Source organism: Spodoptera frugiperda, chromosome 23 (assembly GCF_023101765.2).
Source record: "Spodoptera frugiperda isolate SF20-4 chromosome 23, AGI-APGP_CSIRO_Sfru_2.0, whole genome shotgun sequence".
Lineage (NCBI taxonomy): Eukaryota > Metazoa > Arthropoda > Insecta > Lepidoptera > Noctuidae > Spodoptera > Spodoptera frugiperda.
In genome coordinates this window covers 8787610-8807085 of record NC_064234.1, presented here as the reverse complement: position 1 = coordinate 8807085, position 19476 = coordinate 8787610, and the positions used below count along the sequence as shown (strand labels likewise).

The 19476-nt window shown below is 34.8% G+C and overlaps 1 protein-coding gene and 1 long non-coding RNA gene across 2 annotated transcripts in view; both read left to right on the top strand.

Moving 5' to 3' along the window:
• Positions 1-19476, top strand: part of LOC126912151 (uncharacterized) — an 86490-nt gene that overhangs the window by 60541 nt on the left and 6473 nt on the right. The gene's annotated exons all lie outside the window — the stretch shown is intronic.
• On the top strand, positions 8007-15317 carry LOC118267278 (serine/threonine-protein kinase fused). The gene is made up of 11 exons (XM_050702817.1): positions 8007-8296; positions 8505-8764; positions 9191-9359; positions 9764-9919; positions 10064-10251; positions 10341-11164; positions 11237-11343; positions 11556-11696; positions 11901-11995; positions 12422-12555; positions 13398-15317. Exons 1-11 carry the CDS (start codon positions 8186-8188, stop codon positions 13748-13750), a joined length of 2538 nt encoding a protein of 845 aa, XP_050558774.1. The 5' UTR covers positions 8007-8185; the 3' UTR covers positions 13751-15317.

The following is a 19476-nucleotide window of genomic DNA, read 5'->3' as shown; positions in this document are numbered from 1 at the left end:
AGTATGATATAACTAAATATTTAAACGAAAACCGAAATAAAACGGAATTGAAATTTTCAAACAAAATAAATAATTAAATTAATCAAGCATTAAATTCTGTGTGAATAGCTCCATGTTCCTTGATCACAGAAGAACTGTAATATTGTAGGTATCTAGGTTGTCTAGGAATGGACATGCAACGCGGCTGTTATAATGCCGTATTTGTAAAGAGTGTTCAGATTAGCCATTAATGCACTTCTTAGCTTCCTTACTTGGCCTATTTCGCTCATTTTTTTTACATTTTTCATTTTTCATCGTCAGCCAAGATGATATATGTATATGTGGGTTAAATTAAGTCATAAGAGGTCTCCCCGTACGATATGTTTGATTATTTTTTCTTAAAATGTAAACTAACATATAAATATACCTATGTAGAGACAAGTCCATTTTTCGTGAAAAAAAGCTCAATAATAATTAGCACATTACAGGTAATTAAAAACTAATCTGAAATTAATAACACATTTATACTTCAAAAGACCGCTTCTTAAAAAAAATGCAAGTCGACGATTGACATAATGAAAATGGAGATCATTTAAGAAACAAAAGATGTCCTTTTGTTATTGTGTGTCACTCTCTTTAATAGGTGTTTAGCGCCAATGACAGTCCGTCATCACGGCAGATGAGGCGCGAGTGACGCTTCAATGGACGTTTGGCACTCTCGTTTACAACAAGAACGTCCTTTCGATAGCTGCGACCCTGGTACATTGCACCGGGATTTTAGAGCAGAGTGCATTTGTCCCCAACCCTACTCTTCCCATGAGTGTGGTAGAAGCCGACTAACTGTCAAATTTAATAACCGATCTCACCCCAAAACCTTTAAATTACGATTGATTTTTCACATTAGTTCTATAGAGTTTCTATGAAAAATTAAGATCGATCCAAAGATTTCGGATTCACATCGGTTATTGAAATTAGCAGTAAGAAAATGAATATTTAATAGTAACCGGATAGACAGCTGTCAGTTTCTGATACTGATTCACTTGATGTGTCCCGGTTTTTTTTTTGTAAAGGTGACCCATGGTCTCTCTCTAGTAGTGGAATCTTATGCGCTGTTAAAGGTGACGATGTTGACATTGCACCCACCCAGTAGTACCACAACCCACCAAACATTGGCACGCCACAACATTCAAGAACATGACAACGTAGTTTTTTCCTTCCAATTTATGATTATTTTTATATCCCTACTATTATTGCTTCATTCCGTTTTTTTTTTATTCTGTAACTCAATAAATTTGTCAGCAGATATTTTTGTTAGTTATCCTACCCAGTGTTTTGATATAACGATACCGATTTATATATTTCAACGGATTTTAATATTATGAGTTTGTTAATCCTGGTGCTTTCTTATAAATCATGTCGTAGGTCAGTTTAATTTAGTTTATATAAACAGATGGAAGTCTAGAGGACTTTAGGACAATCTATTATTACTGAAACTTTTGCCTCAACAGTTCAGTTTTGTCGAAATTTGGGAACTTCGGTACAAGCCAATGATGAAAATCCGATTATATTTTGTCTTTGATTTCGGTTCAATTCACAGATAGGTAGATAGTATTGTTTATTGCAATGCAGGTTTTGAGAAGATCCTAATAGCTCATTAAAGAGTAAAATATTCCCCCAAGCATCATATCTAAAGTTGAAGACTTTGAATATAACAAAAGTTCAATTAGTCCGGTGGCCCCGGGATCATAGTCCATTAGATTTGTTGTTTACATCAAAACTGAACAATCGAACAATCAGATATCTACTCATATTTTGTGAGACTATTACCATGAAAAAGTGGGTGTGTTAAATACACTTTTCCACCCACGCCAGCTTTCAAGGAAAGACTAGCATCACGTTTCGTTCACACGATTAATGAAAAGCGTTTAAAAATTGAGAACGTTTCGCCACCTAGCACACTTAGTACTTACACACACTGCTGGTAAACGGGTATAATGTTCATAATGAAATTGTAACAAGCTACACATCTCATGTGTTTTCCAGAACGTTCCAGAAATTCAGACATTACTCTGCCAATCCAACGCCGATCGATTGTTTTACTAAGCTGTAGCGTACATCTTATTTATTTTTTCAATGCCCGATCGAAATAAACTACGAAACATAGAACCAGCCAGACTTAGAGCAAACCATTTTATGAATGATCGATGCGAATATTTTAAGAAGACAACCTCTGTAAATACCGTGAGAATTTAATATTAATTTTACATAACATTAAGTATAAATAATTCTGAAACACATACAAATCTAGATAATATCATAATTTATTCATAATAGCATAGAAATTAAATAATGTTAGTTATATGAATTTATAGCATGCGTGTGCAGGAGTAGCGTTGTTCAGCAGCGTAATGTAATGGGCGGGTGCCAATACAAATGTACAGACTATAAATCAATCGCATTTTTATGAGCACTGGAAATCTCGAGACAGGCTATTTTGAGGAACAGTTATGTACTCCGCAGTTCGTAAAACAATCCGGATCCAGGACAACCATTATGAAAGATAACTTCCACAAACAAATTGTGTAAACAATTCTGTTGAGTTGAGATGTTATATTTTGTATACATTGTAGGTACAAAATATCATGTTATACAAAACCTTTACCGTCATTTAGAGTCATTAGTTACCTAATCTAGCTGCGGACTACCTAGCGGGTTTACCGGGGCTCCGACTCGAAAAGCAGAAGTAGGAACGGGGTGGTTTTTAGTCTGTAAGAGTCTGACACTCCCTCTCGCCTTGCCCAGGGCAGGAGAAGTCATTGGATGATTTTCCCCCTTTAAAATAGAGACATATTCCTTACCAATTGTTTTCGCTACGGTAAATGTCTATGAGTACGGCAGTAAGTTAATGCAAAAAGTAAAACGTTCATCAACACGTTTTGTCATCGATTAATGTTTTACAGATAAAAGCAATTTTGTTTTTAATTCCACTGCGTTGTTTTGTCAATGCTAACTGAAATGAATGAGCCTATTATTACGAATTTACAATGGAATCAAAGGGAACTATTGAAAATAGTTTTGTCAGTAACTGAAATGACTTTGAACATTATTTCGTGACTTCTTTATTGTTGGCGTCAGTTTGCCAAAAACTAAAATACATAGCGATTGGTTCCAGATATTAATGTGAACTTTATGTTTGTAAAATGTTAAGTTTATGACTTGGCTTTCGACATTAAATAAACCTAGGTATTACATAGTACCTACCACGTTGATTGTTATTTTGATCTTTCTGTTTAAGGCTTATAGGACGGTTAGCACAGAGGCCCTACCTGTGCTCGCGGGACTACTTCCAGTCGATCTTGAGGTGCAGCGACGTGCTGCTATGTATTACAATGCGAGACCTAACTTTTCCGCAAACTTTCTAGCACAACGTGATCGAAACAAAATTGCTAGACTGCTTAAGCCATTAACGGACGTCTGGGATGAGCTTCTAATTGAATGGCAGTGCAGATGGGAATCTTCCACCAAGGGCCGTCACCTTTACCAGTTCTTTCCATCCGTGCATGAGCGACTGGAGAGGACATGGTTGGAGGTGGATCACTGTGTTGCCCAGTTTCTTACTGGCCATGGCAACTTTAAAAGCAAATTGTTCTCATTTAAACTCGTTGATTCACCATGGTGCCAATGTTCGACAGCGGAGTTGCAACATGAGCAATCCGCCCATCACATACTCTGGGAGTGTGGTCTCTGGCAATCTGAGCGTAACACTATGTTAGATAATTTAATTGTTTCATCAGGTGTAGTCTATTATACGGACCTTGTGGAGTCTAGAACAAATTTCCGTGCGTTCAGGCGTTTTTGCCATACCTATTATTGGAAGCAAGTATAACAGCTCACACATAGGACCCACTTAGTTTTAAGTCAAATTTCCGTGGTGCTTGGCGACTGGGCTTCTCCCAGTTGTGGAGTCTCTTTGTGCCTTAAGGCTTAAGTCATTCTGTCTCCTGCATTAAATTCACCGAGGGAAGTGGAAACTATCGTTTTCTTTTCTTCTCCTCTAAAAATATCTTCTGATTTATTTCGTTACGGGATCCAAGACAGTCATTCATGTCCCTGGGACGCGCCGGACTTCAATGTTCCGGTGTTTTCATGGTTGTATCTACTGTAGATCCTGGCTTACAGGAGTTGCAGCGGTATGGGAGGATGTGGCGGGCTTGTCCCTAAAAAAAAAAAAAAAGTACCTACCACGTATTATCTACAAACTCATATTTACATATAATATCTATCTGAATAATGATAAGTTTTATTTAAAAAGAGACTATGACCTCTGAGTTTGTTTCGGCATTTCTTCTTAGAGTAGTCCGATAGAAAAGGCCGGCTTCATCTACTTACTTATTTTAGAGACTCACGTGTAAAAATCTTGTAACCAATTTGCAAAAATAAATATTATTTAACTTAAACAAACACCTAACGCTTCTGTTAATTTTAACATATCAGAGTACCAATTTAAGTAATTTAATCTACAACACCGTGCCTTCATCTTCATTATTAATGGGTCAATGATAACCTAAGTCAGTTAGTATTTATCTATCTCTGCTTGATCAGGAAAAAACCGCTGAGATACTAGAAATATCTAGTTTGCACTTTCATGTAGGTAAAGCCTGTTAATCTAGCATTTTATTGTTGAATCATAAAATCAAATACAATATAGCTTTCATACAATTTCGAGCATAATACTGAGTTAATTTTGCTCTAGTCTAAACACATCAACCAGTGCTGGGCTAATGTGAGCTTTTACGAAGCATGTTGACCGATAGAGTCAACAAGATTGCCAAATTCGCAGGCTGTAATAAACTCCAAGTCATAATATTTACATTAATTAGATACACAAAGGCACTTTTCACAGCAATAAAATATTTTTAATAGCTGGTCCTTTAGTAAACCAAGAAGTAGGTAGGTAACCTACCACGGAGGTGTACTCTTAGCTTTTAATTGGACTTATTACGCATCTAATATTTAAAATTCTCGTGTCACAGTTTTCGTTGCCATACTCCTCCGAAACAGCTTGAACGATTTTGATGAATTTTATGTGCTTATCCGGTATCTATGAGAATTGGCCAACATCTATTTTTTATCCCCCTAAATGTTAGGGGTAGTACAACCCTAAATTTCTGATTTTTCGCGGACGAAGTTGCGGGCAGAAGCTAGTTATTACTCTAGACTCTTGGACAACCCTCAAACTAGGTAATCATTTGTTTTGGTCAACAAAATATGAGATAATTTAAAAGCCATCTCCTTTTTAAAAATGCCGAAATCCCCCTTGTAACTCCTATGGTGTTGTGAGTGTCAGTAAGTGGAGCTAATCATTCATCTGATAATTCATGTGATCTGTCAGCGCGGTATACCACGTCTATAAAATTCAGAAATTAATCTACTTATTATCTTTAACTTCACCTTATCATATATCGAACAGTAGGCACTGTTGAAAATATTATATAACCTGTGTAGTTGGCAGCACAAACTAAAAAAATGTGAAAAGAAAACGTGAAATTTCGCTGTACCTAGTAAAACAAATATTATCGTAACAACAATAAGACAAGTGAAAGAAGACTTGCAGATGTTTAAAAAACTATTTTTGTAATCGTTCAACATATTTACGAATATCTTGCTCTAGTCGAAGTAACTATGAATTAGCTATTTAATGAGCATTATGTTCCGAAGTAGCAAGAAAGATTTTTACGATGTTGGAAAATGAAAACATGTGGCAGTCTTATCTTGCTGCAATGTAATACTTTCTGTAATGATTTTGTTAAGCATAATATTGACAAGATGTTCTAACTTGTCTTGTTAATGCAAAATCCACTGCTATATTTAAAAGCTGAATTATTTAAATGGGCCATCGAAGTTATTACCGTGCACGAGGACTCTCAAATATATTTATGCCTACACTCATGTGATTTGTAATAACAAAAATGATTTATTGGCAAGCAAACCCTTTATATCAGAAAGTTACATATGTAGATATAAGTAAAAATACGTGTTGTATACCTTTTAGTTTAAATTTAACTTTGTTGCTAAATCATTAAAAGAAGATATTAATATTTTGTTTACGCCTACGTTTTTATTTCCACGGAAACTATAATTTATTTGTTACAAATGGAATATGAAGGCAAGAACATGACTAAACATTTTGAAAAATTAGATTAGAAATACTACAATCTCTATTATGTTTAGACGTAGGTAAGAGTTACTTTTTTCTAAGGCTGGCAACGCATTTGGCATCCCTCAAGTATTGAGGGTGGGTATTATCTCAGGACATTGGATAGGTAATCTTTTAAACTGACTTTTTATAAGAAACGGACAAACAAATAAATGAGCTTTGCCCACCATTATAAAAATATGTGGCGTGCTAATTGGAATGCATAGCATCCGTGACGAAACGGTTAATGGCCAGTTATTCTTACAAACATATTGCGTTTTCAGTTCCCAATCTTACGAAATGAATAATAAAGATTGATTAGATGAAACTGTGAGTTAGTAAAAATCCCTAATGTACACATCGGCCCACGCGCCGTGTCTCATATGTTTACAGAATTGTGCACGGCTGTGGATTGTGGAATGATATGTTTCAACGTGAAATAATGCTCCCGTCCGAACTTTAGCCCACTTGGTGTTTTATTGTGTGTACGCGATTCGGAGTTTTATCTCGTACAGCTGGTTGCCGGATAATCCGCGTATAAATAGCGTATAGACAACAAAGCATCAACAAACTCAACTCGTATCGGGTACCGCCGCTGGCTGTCGAATATTTAGCGGTCCGACTCGGCTATTTTATGGCCGTCCTAAATTATTAAAATTGTTCTATTTCCAAACTCGTTCTGTCTATGCTATATTTATGATAATGTAGACGTAGAGTTATCAGATACACCGATCTTTGTATAAGAATAAAGTAGAATTTAGGTGTTATTAAAACTTCTAATACTCGGGTGGTACCTATCTAATTTACTCAGTAACTTTACCTGAATTTCTATCATTGATCATTGGATCACATTATTTGGTACTATGTTTATAAATAGTAGATTTTAATATTTTAAAAACTAGGAGTACGTTGGTAGGCCTACCCGGTAGGTAAGTAGAGAGGTTCTGGTATCCTCCTTACTATGTAATTATGTCTGTCTAAAGTAACTAATGATACCTATAACTTTTGTAACTTGTTGTGAGACCAGCTAGGTACTGAAATCCAAAACAGACGCATTTTTCAATGGCGTTTTTCCGAATGTATTATGCGAGAAAAATATTTACTGAAGTAGGATTTATACTACGAAGTTCAACAAGTAAAGGAATATCAATTCCAGAGAGAAATCTTGATTTGCGAATATTGAGACCACCCAAGCGAATGGTAAGAGTGGCTTGGTGCCAAGCTCTGTCGATGAGTGGCACATTTAAAATTTGATGAAAGAAAGTTTTATTACTTACCTTAATTTTCCTTACATTTCAAAAAAGAAATTTCCTTACATGAGGATTTAGTCTGTAATCCACTGATTAAAGCGTTGAATTAAGAGCATTCTACTTTGCTGAGAAGGATGTATCGTAAGAGATCCAGGTTTATAAGCCAATTGATAATTTATGGAGATAAATATCCTTCTCCTTCTTTTTAAAGTAATGAATGAGTTTCTTTTTAAAGAATTGATTTTTTAATTATGGAATGTGTAGATGTAGAATATAAGAAAAAGTATGATAATTACCTGAAACTACAGTGAATAGTATAAAACATTTTTTTTTTGTACACTGGAAATATTTTAATGTTTGTAAAAAATCTAAACCCTAAAGTCTTAAAATTGCCAAACGCCAAAAATTTTACCGTTTTTGTAAATTTACATTTACCAATCTATGTCGGTAAATCCTAATTTTCAGGACGAACTAAAAGTTGAAAACCTATTTTGATCTAAGCGAATTTTTTTTATAATATATGAACGCATTCAAATATTTTTTTTACTGTCAACATTATAATGGACTGTCAAATCGTTACTGTCAAAAGTGTCAGTTTGACAACAATAGTTGATCAAAGTTTTTCAATTTGTTTATTTTTAATATTTATCATAAAAATTGCCGATTGCGCTTGTAACCGGCACCAGCAAGTGGAGTTCAACCAAGAATCAATGAATATGGAATAAGGTTAAATAGTAAATGTTGAATTTGTTTTCCTAAAATGGAGTGTTATGTGGTTATCTCCTTTATTGGCGAAGGATCCTTTGGTCGTGTGTTTAAAGCAAAACATAAAGAAACGGACGCTATTGTAGCTCTAAAAGTTATAAGAAAGGTATGTTATAACTATTTTATGTAATAATGTGTCAATTATGCAGTAAAAACGCACTCTGTTGAGTGTCTCGAGCTTACATGTGTGTTAAGAAACTCCTTTTAAATCCAACAAGATTTTAATAAAAACTGTCATGCATTGTGTTGTATAAGTTCTATCTATACTTTTATGGTTCACTTTTATAACAAACATCTTCATAACCTCATTACAGAAAGGCAGATCAGTGAAAGATTTGAAAAATCTAAGACAAGAATGTGACATTCAAAGGCAGCTGAAACATCCAAATATAATTCGGATGATAGACAGCTTTGACACAGAGTCAGAGCTGGTGGTAGTCACAGAGTATGCAGAGAAGGAATTACACAGCATCCTCGCTAAAGAAGGTTGCTTGAATGAGGATCAAGTCAAGAAAATTACTTGGGATTTAGTCTCGGCTCTGTATTATCTGCATTCTCATAGGGTACTACACAGGTTTGTCCCTTGTTTTTACATTTTGCTCGCTAAGTTGATAAAATATTTTCACCGGTAGCTTGAACCTTGCTCCCACTTTATATTGTATTTTATAAGTAGTATTTAAAAAAGTAATTTTAGAGGATTTTAAATAAATGTATGGAATACTATTATTATTATATTATAGCTAAGATGATAGATTGGATAGATTGGGACTGTATTAAGTCTATGTTAATTACTACAAATAACCACTTATGAAATATTTTTTGTTGATAAAATTGCATCTGCTGCTGGATTAGTTACTTGTAGACAGTGGCAAAAAAATATTGGTGATTAACACATTAACCGCCATGGGGGGCAAAAATGACGGGCGCTAGCGGAGGATTCGCCTTCAACAGATTTTTGTTGGCAGTCAAAGTGTTAATATGCATTAATTTTTTATTCCAGGGATTTAAAACCACAGAATGTGTTACTCGATAGTTCGGGAAGAGCCAAGCTCTGTGACTTTGGTCTTGCCAGGATCATGACAAATGCCACACATATTCTGACCTCTATCAAAGGTACACCTTTGTATATGGCACCAGAATTAATTGAGGAGAAGCCCTATGATCATCAGGTATTTTGAATATTATTTAATGTCCTTATCTATTTATAACCTTGTTACTGCAAAATGAAGGAGTCTCTTAGTTATTGGATATCTAAAAAGTTTTATGCTACATAGAAGCAGCATAGTGTGCATAGCGTGGCGTCTGAGCAAATGGCTGCTGCATAATGTGTAGTATTCGCTTCCCTCACGAAACAACTCTTTGTATGATCTACAAATTGTTGTTTTGGGTGTCATGTGTATGTGAACTTGTAAGTTTGTAAACACACCCATAGGAGATGATCCTAGTGTGAAGCAAGGTTTAAAAAAAAAACAATTAGTATAAGCAAGATTGTAAAATGTTCATTTAAGTTATACTTTTGTTCTTCTTCACGATGCAATCATATTTTTTACTCAAAAGTGTCCATTTTTTGCAGGCAGACTTGTGGTCCCTCGGATGCATAGTATATGAGTTGATAGCAGGCCAGCCTCCCTTCTGTACCATGTCAATATGGCAGCTTGTAAGGATGATCAGACACAAGCCCGTGCAGTGGCCCAGTTTCATCAGCTCAGATGCTAGGTCATTTTTACAGGTAAAAATTGTTTAATAAAGTAGTTAACTTTATTATTAGAAGGAAAGTACACATGTTGTTTATATTTATTTAGTTTAAAGTTATTTTCCTTCAAATTCTCGTTATGGAATGTACTCAATATCTCCAATTTTCTCCAAATTCCAGGGTTTATTGCACAAAGATCCAATGAAAAGGATGACTTGGCCAGAAATTTTGGAGCATCCATTTGTGTTTGGGCATGTCACCATTCTCCCGGAAGATGTACAAAGTGAATCTCCTTTTACGAAACCTTTGTCTTACAGTCAGCAAGAAGCTAAGCAGCTACAAAGGGAAAAAGTTTGTAGTAATACAAGGTAAGTTAATTAAATAAATAAGATAAAAGTTTAGTTTCTAATAACCTTGAGTTAAAGTTCATTTTCATCTAACAATTTTGTTGCTTCAGAACAATACCTGAACCAAAACCGACCACGAAAGAGCATGACTTACGTAATGTACGAGTAATGCAGGCAATGGAGTGTGTTCCAATGTCGGATGACGATAGTGTCAGAGCGACGAGTGCATTCAGTGTACGAGATAGTCTAAAGACTGATGACGAGGACCAATCCCATCCCATAACAGCAGCTAACGCGAAACTTCTAAGACATGAGTACAATGTCCTAAACAACTCTAACCTAGTAGTATGCAACCTAGAAAACAATATGGCGCAACTCATGGCAGCTAACAAAAAACAGTCAGATCTCAATAAAATGGACAAAATAGATGAAGAAAAAACGAATACAGAGAAACATGCAGAAGAAAAGAAGGCCATCAGTGCCAGTGATGGTAAACAGGATCTACTAGATGTGAAGCAAAAAGTTAAATCTATAGACACAGCATCACAGAGCTTGGAACATCCCAAAAGTTCGACAAAATGCAGTAGTGAAGTCAGCTCGGGGCTCAGCAAAAGTGTCCCACCATCTTACAAACAGAAAATACTACAATTTTCTCGTGACAAACTCAGATTTGGTAGTGGAGGGAACAAATTGACACGAAGTATCAAAAGATCTTTCCATTTTAGTAGAAGTTGGGATAAAAATAAAACTGATACGCAAAGACGGACCAGTGAACCGACTATTGAGGTTTCGAGTCTCATAGATGATAAGGAAAAATGTTCTAAAGAAGAGAGAGATCAGGATATTGAAAAATCTGAGATTATTGAAGAGATATCTGACGAAAAAGAGGTTGCTGATAATGATAGAATACTTAAAACTGAGGACAAGAGTGATGGTAATAATTTTCCTTTGATTTCTATTATTTTTTAATAAGAATTTAGTATTAAACTATTTGTTTTATTTCCAGTCAAAGAGCCATCCTCAATTGAATTGGAAGAATGGGAAGCATTTCTCAATTCGAACATCAGTGAAGTAATGGATGGTGATGTAGAATCTCTCACTCAACTAAACATGGTAAGTAAAAAGATTTAATTACACTTTCTAGATTAAAACAGTTGTTTAAAAACGGTCTAAAATTCGATCATAGTTAAAGTATAACGAGCGATAAATCGAATTTGTTTTGGATCCCAAAGCTTTTTGAAGAAAATATCCACTTTATTCATGATAACATAAAGACCTGATGTATTTGACATACATTTTATAGTATTTCTGCCTCTTTTTTACAGGTTAGCATGGTGATAGGCGTAGTAGGTAGTGCGGCGCGAGCGAGTGACGGAGGGCGAGTGTGTGGCGCAGTGGCAGCTCTACTGGCACTACCTGCGCTGGCGCATACTTTGCCCAGGCACACCCTGCTCAATATACAGGATGTGAGTTTCGTAATATTGTAGATGGGATAATGTACAATGTATAACATACTTTTTTAAACCTATCTTCTCTGATGGACAGACAGTCCATTTTAATTAATATAAAAAGTGTCTTAAAGTGCCCTAATTGAAATAATTGAATTAAATCTTTTTGATTCGTTTTACATGACATTAGTAACTGAATGCGTACCTATGTTTATTTTGCAGGTATACCTCGAAGCTAAAGTTGTGTATAACTTTGTAGCTGCGATTAATTCGCTCATGAAAGACAGAATATTCAACGACGATGGAGCGCAAGATAGGTATGTGTTACTTTTATTTCATACTCACCTCTAATTCTTCATCAATTCTTACATTATCTTTACAATGAAGTTACATAACAATGTCTTTAGATTTACTTTTAATAATTTAAAGGTATGTAAATACCTTTAAATTATTCTTTACTGCTTAGTTATTTGATTTCCAATATTCAGCAGTGGATGTCTTGTATTAACCTGTTTTGGAATAAAGTAACAGCAATTGACTGCACTGTTGGCACAGTGGCTACCGCGTAACGTTTAGGTTTCGATTCCCGCACGAAGTAACTCTTGTGTGATCCACAAATTGTTGTTTCGCGTCTATGTGTCATGTGTATATATGAACTTGTATGTTTGTAAACGCACCTACGAGAAAGTCTTAGGGTGGGACAATGTTTTTTTTAGATGTACAAGTAATTGGTTTCTTCTCAGGTTACAAGGCGTGGGTCGCATGCTGGAAGTATGTGCGTGGCTGTGCGTGCGCTCGTGTCGCGGCGTCAGACAGTTCGCCACCGCACTCACTGCTTACAACGCCCATCCCGTCTTTACCGGACTTTTGATGCACTGTAAGATTTTTTCATTATTATTATTATGGCTTCACATTCTATCTGTTTCATTAGTTGGCTGTGGTTATAAACACGACTGTTAAGTACTGCTAGGCTATTCTGTAAAGGCTATTCTGTAATTGTCAATTCGACACGAAGCGAGATCGATCGCATTCTCGCCCGTCATTGGTCGAGATAATTCTCACAACCAATGACATGGCGGACTACGATCGAGCTCACTTCGAATATTTCGAATTGACAATTACAGAATAGCCTAGCTGATTCTACGGTTACGGTCGGCTAAAGTATTGAATATTCGAGTTGACAATCTTCAAAAGTTTTGTACATACCTACATACATGTTATGTAAAAATAAAGATATGCATCTGCAGTTCTTAAAAGCAATATAGGTATGTTACTTTAAGACACAATTTCGTGTTAAATATTTTAATTTAGAAATTGCATAACATGTTTCTCGTGATGCATGTGAGTAAAACAGTTTATTTTCAAAAAGATGACGTTATGTTTGTCCAGACGAAATAAGGTTATGTTACAAACAAATTACATTTTATATTCGCGCAGGCGGAATATGTTGGACGTTAGAAAATTACGTCTAGACACTTTGACATAATGTTGAAATTATTTAAACCGAATTATGTCGGCTAGTATCGGATGTCCAATTTATTTCTCACTTCCTGTTGTTGATAATTTTGTAGTAAAAGTGACAAGTCCGACGGTAAATAAATAAAAGTCTTATTTGATTTCGGTAAACAAACTTTAACTTCAATCCCAAATAAAAATACTAATTTGTGACCGACTTGATAAGCAAGAGGTGTTCCTTTCGTTATGTTTTTTTTTCCACAGATTCCAAGTCACCCCGTATAGTTTTGAACATAGTGGGTCTCCTTATAACGGTGCTGCAAGATCTCCCGGAACACGCAGACGTGGTCGAAAAGATACTTTTCGATGAAGAAAAATTCAATTTCATAAGTTTAGTGGAACAACCGAGTGACGCCTTGAGAATGAGAGTGTGTATACTAATCAGTTTGCTCTGCACATTCTCCTGTACCGCGTTTTCGGTTGCCATGGAAACGAAGTGGAGTAAGAAAGAGACTGAATCTATTGAGGCTTTACACACTCATTGTAACGTGGCTCTGAATAGAGCGGCCCGATTGGCCACAAAAGAGCTTAGCAATATGCCTTTTTATGTCAGCTAGTGATAAAGTTTAGTTTTGCTAAGCAACAAAATCGGATCAATTTAAACTAAAGATAGGAGTTTTTTGTTAATAAACTTTTATACATTATATTTGAACAGGTTGTAGCTACTATGATGCAGCTAAAGCAAGTTATAAATCAATTAGCTTCTTCTTTCCAGCGGCTTCACCCGCGTTCCCGTGAGATAAGCAGCTTATATGTTATTGTAGACCATTGTACATCAATCCGTTTTCCAAATATCGTCCTGATCTCTTCAGCCGTTTTGGCGTGGTTGAGTAAAAATATACACACCGACTCACAGACTTTCTCATTATATATTAGTAACATAAATAAGAACACAATCTCAATACTTAGGTAAGTAATTTTAATATTAACATTTATTTGTACTTAATTCATGTAGATATTTTAATAATTATCGATCTTTTTTACAATTCAGAATTTTCGTCCTATAGTTTGTTGACATAGAGTAGATAATTAATTATATACCTACCTAGCACTAATGTGGGCCTAGGTAATTTTTATACCTAAACTTTTAGCTATTTTATAAAATAACTAGCTGACCCGGCAAACGTTGTTTTGCCTTATAAATTATTTCTAGTTCTAGTGAACAACCCTTATCACTTAGGGGTATGGAAAATAGATAGTAACCGATTCTCAGACCTACTGAATACGCATATAAAATTTGGTAAAAATCTGTAAAGCCGTTTCGGAGGAGTACGGTAACTAACATTGTGACATGGAAATTTTATATATTAGATTAAATACTCGTTACAAAATTGCTTTAAATATTGTGTGAAAAATTTAAAATATAGTAATTATTAGCTTTGGAAAAGATGTTAGTGAATAAACGAGTAATATTGACTACAGACTGAATGTGAAAGAATTTCTATGTGTGGATGGATACTAAGTATCACTCAACTCGCTTATGGAGACCAAAATAAATAGTATGGACAAGGTTTGACACAAAGAAATATTACTGCCAAATGGTGATTTTAATAAAATATAGGACTATAGCTGTATATTATTGATATCTTTAATATTTTATTTCATCTCATAGTTAAGACGAAAAAATGGTAATATTATGTAGGTACGTAAACACATTTTTTCCGAATCTGCTCAGATTTTTACAAGGTTTTAGTGCCATAATTAAATATAATTAAGTTTCTGATATATTACATGGAATTTTTGTATTATAGGACTCAGATAAGAAATGGTTAGTCTTCGCTTAAACGGTTCAATTTCTTGTTACATTATATTAATGTATTCTATTTATATATGTGTACAAATGAAACATTATTTTTCTTCAAATATAGATTCATGGAAATGTTATGTTTATTTTATGTATGTACCTATAAACTCAAAAAATATTTTCTCATATAGATATTATTATCTGTTTAAATAAACTGTTTTATTATAAAATCTTTAAACTAATTAGTGTAAGATTTTTTTACTTAAAGATCTATTATAGTGTAATTCAATGTAATCTCAATTTTATTCTAAATGTAAAAGCAATAAACTATACAACGATGTAAACACAATAAAAGTAAATAAAAATATTAATTATAATAATTATTTCGTGTATTTTATTTTATTACAAAATATATTAAGAACATGAACCTCGTAATCGGTGGACATACATAGAAAAAAACCATACCGACCGAATCGAGAACCTCTTCCTTTTTAGGAAATTGGTTAAAAATATGCTGCCGGCTGCCGCGCAGCGTGTAGCGGGTTTGATTCCCGCACGGAGCAACTCTTTGTGTGATCCACAAATTGTTATTTCGAGTCTAGGTGTCATGTGTCTGTGTGAACTTGTATGTTTGTAAACGCACCCAGGAGAAAATTATAGTGTGGAACAACGCTTTTTTTTAAAGAAAACTTATGTAAATTGAAATACCCATTTAGAAATTACGCAGCTTAAAAAAAAAACCAGTTTTGTAAATCATTTTTATCGAATTACGATGTGTCATGGAAAGTGAAGTCATATGGATTATGATACAACACATATTCATTCAGCCTTGAACTGAACACAATCGTTCAAATCTAGATATACCCCAAAACATAAGGACGGTTCCAAGGTTAGATAAAGATATATCTTACCAGTTATCAAACAGGATCACGTAAGCTGATACTAGTTTGGTATTATCAACGATAACATAATACTTATTACTTTTTATTTAGGTTGAATTTTACTTGGTTTTGCCGTGGTTTCACTTGTATGATTTAAGAAAAAAGTATAAAATAATTTCTTGCAGCACAAATGGTGAAAAGTGGGTGTACATTGTACAGTGGCATTACATGCCGTAATGTGCACCTCTGCTTACCCCTTCGGGGATAAAAGGCGTGATGATGCATAAAATAATTTACAAGTGGCGCGGGGCTTTTGTCATCAGTGGCCAGAGGATCATAAAGGCGATCAACTGACTACGCAAAATATTATTTTGAGGAAAACATCTAGAATTAAATCCTTTTGGTCTTATGTAAATCCGACATGAGGTGGGGTTAGGTTCGTTGTTCGTTCCTTTCTCCGCGTGAGAGGAATTTCCTTTGCAGTGCAGTGGGACTCTGCGGGATGGACAGTTGTGCCTATTGTATTTAAAAATATAGGAAAGTCAGCCTAAAACTATATGGAGGTTAGTTTATTTTATAGCTTTTGCCCTGTTCTTTATCGTTTCTCTTACATCGACCTGTACGATTTCTATTCTTTTCTTTCTTCAAAACCTTTGAAGTACCTACTGACTGTGGTATTTATATGTTGTTAACCGTAAAGTTAATTGCTAAAACTATTTGGTTTGAAAATACCTATTTAATTTTTTCAGGTTTTTTAGGTCAACTTTTAGGGGACCTAAAAGTTGAACGGGGATGAGGACTTCTATAGAATCAACATAAACTTGAACTCTCAGTATTTATAGAGCCTACATCATTGCATGCGATTTTACTAAAGTTATTTGTTTTAATTGCGTCAATGCAAAAATATAATCACGAGGACATCGTGATGTTTATAAAACCGCACTGATAATTTCCGTATTAACATGAAAAACACCAAAAAAATGTGCATGCATGCGATATGTAGTTACCTTGAACCATATTTAATCGTTCATCTGAATGACTAAAGTAGGAGGGCATTGGAAGGTTAGATACGTTAATCTGAGTGCACTTATCTTAGTGTTCATATCCTCACTATGTTTTGTTATTTAATATTACAATCACCATTATCACCAGCCCATGACACTCCAGTGCTGGTACCAGAGATGTAGCTGTGCTACGAAGATGTCCCTACTAGCTAACCTGTGAAACTGTGACCGTTTCCATTGATACTAAGTTATGTAGCTGTGAGAGGCAGGTGCGCAGCTCGAGTATGCGGTGTATCGATAGTTGAAAAGCCATCCGTATAGCAAGCATCTATAGCACGCATCTTTTTAAAAAAATACATAGTTTGTGAGTCCGTTTCCAAGAGTGCTATGCTGTGTACCAATGAATATGATTGGTGGCAGCCAAATGCATTCATAGCAACGTAACATAGTACATCTCTGGTGGAAAAACACCCTGGCAGGCGGGTTGCAATCTTTTAGATCGCAGTTAAAAAAGGTTTATCAGAGAGTTCTGCTGTTCTGATGTTCGGTCTTTGTTTCACGCGAAGTTCAGTCATTTAATTAGGACTTAGGACATCCGCGGAAAGAGCAAGGGTAGGTTATACGTTGGTAAAAGTATTCTGCTCTGTAGTCACTATATGCCAAAAAAATGAGCAAACAATTTTCGAAAATGCAGTCACTTTCAGCCTTGAACCTCATTATATCGTTCAGATCGTAAAAACAAGAGGAAGAGGAATAGCTATTGTGAGACATACTAAATTAACTAAAATTTGTTTTCCTTACGCTGCCCAAAATTGACAAAATGTTGAAAGGATGGTTTTCATAGATTTTCTTTTCATTTTCCTAAGCACTATCCTTTCAGTCCAAAGGGGTCTAATAAATCTTACCTACCTACACATGCGTGCGTACGTTATTGTGAATTGAAAAATATCTCGATCTTTCCAGGTAGGTAGGTATTTTTTTGCTGCAAATTCTTGATATTCTTATCATCCTGTTTTTGGCAACCAATACTTATAGATTATGTATCATCGCGGTCGATGGCCGGAGGTCCATTTTGTCCTCTGTATGCTATGAGGTCATTTAAAATGCAAAGTTCATAACGTACTCAATATGTTTTTGCACAATGATGTCATTCTCAATTTCCGCATGCAAAAGCTAAATCTATTCTTAGAAGGATCGAAGTTTTAAGTTAATATGAAATGACGCATAATTTTAAATGTTTGGAGAACATGAAGGTGCGGCAATTCCTAGTCTGTTCTTTTTTAAATTATTTTTACTGTTTGGTAGTACTTACTTAATGACACAAAAATGGTAAAAAGGGATAACTTAAGTTCGGCTTTCCTACTTTCGTACAGTACCTATCATTTTTCTCAGCGATCTCAATATGATTATCGAATTGGTTCGGAATACGCTTTCACTTAATTTAGAACCTAATAGGTAATTCTCTTTATAGGCTTAATCCAACGATTGAACACACTAAATAAAAGCAGTTTGGCGCCGGCGTTAGGCTCACCGTTATCATATGAAAGCGATAACATCATAAGTAGCTATTGAAAAGTGAATATACTTATACATATAAAACCCCTAATATTATATGAGTAATAATACAAAATTATCACTTAACCTAATCTTCTAAGCTAATCAGATTTCTCACTTATCTGAGAGTTTCTATTGCGTGTGTTGCTAATCTAATTTAATAAGGCGCATTGATTTTATTGATAGTCGTAATCGTATTGAAACGAACGTGCGCCACGTTTGTATGAAACAATACATGTCCATTTAAGAATAGAGCTCGTCCTAGAAATATCATTCTGCTTAGTCCAATATGTTAATTTAGAGGCGATGATCTCTCTGCCATACGACCTTCCATTCATGTAAATCAGCGTCGCACTGTAGGCAAAGTTGCCAGAGAATTTAGATAAATTTTTGTCTTTAAAAAAACGTTGACTTATTTAAATTCTGGCATTAAACACAAGGTTGGTATTTTGAAATATTGTAAGAAGTTTAGTGTTCTTTATAGATTTATGATTTATTTTTTGTTGAAAAATTGAGGTAGGTAAATGCTATTGCTGGGCGGTACAATCAGTTTTTTTCCAAAACGAATCCTATTTTTGTTTGTGTAAATAAGAGAATGATCCAAAAAGTAAATAAGATCAAACAATACGGGATCACCTGTCGATATGTGATCCCACCCCATCCCATGTCACCCGCAACACCAGAGAAGTTACAAATGCGTAGCCAACGTTTTTTTTTGTCTTTCACTTGTAATATTGAGATCAAAGTAAAGCTGCACAATACACATTAAAATTTTGCAGCAGTTTACGTAATTCGTTCGTGATAAATGATTCATTTATCATACTGCTTATGTTCTCATTAAATTTGATAAAATAATGGAGGTTAAAGAATGCAATTGCCGTTTTGTTTTAAATATAAATAAGCACGTTTTTCCTTAGAATTGGTTATTTGTACATCCTTGTTATGTAGGTATCTTCGTTATGAGTAAATGTTAATTTTATTTTTAGATAGTACGTACTGGGGTTATTTAAAAAGTAATGATAAGGTAATGGAAAGCGCATGCAGGATAACTTCAATATAATTTTATTATAATTTACTTACTATTTAAGCGATTGTCGCGT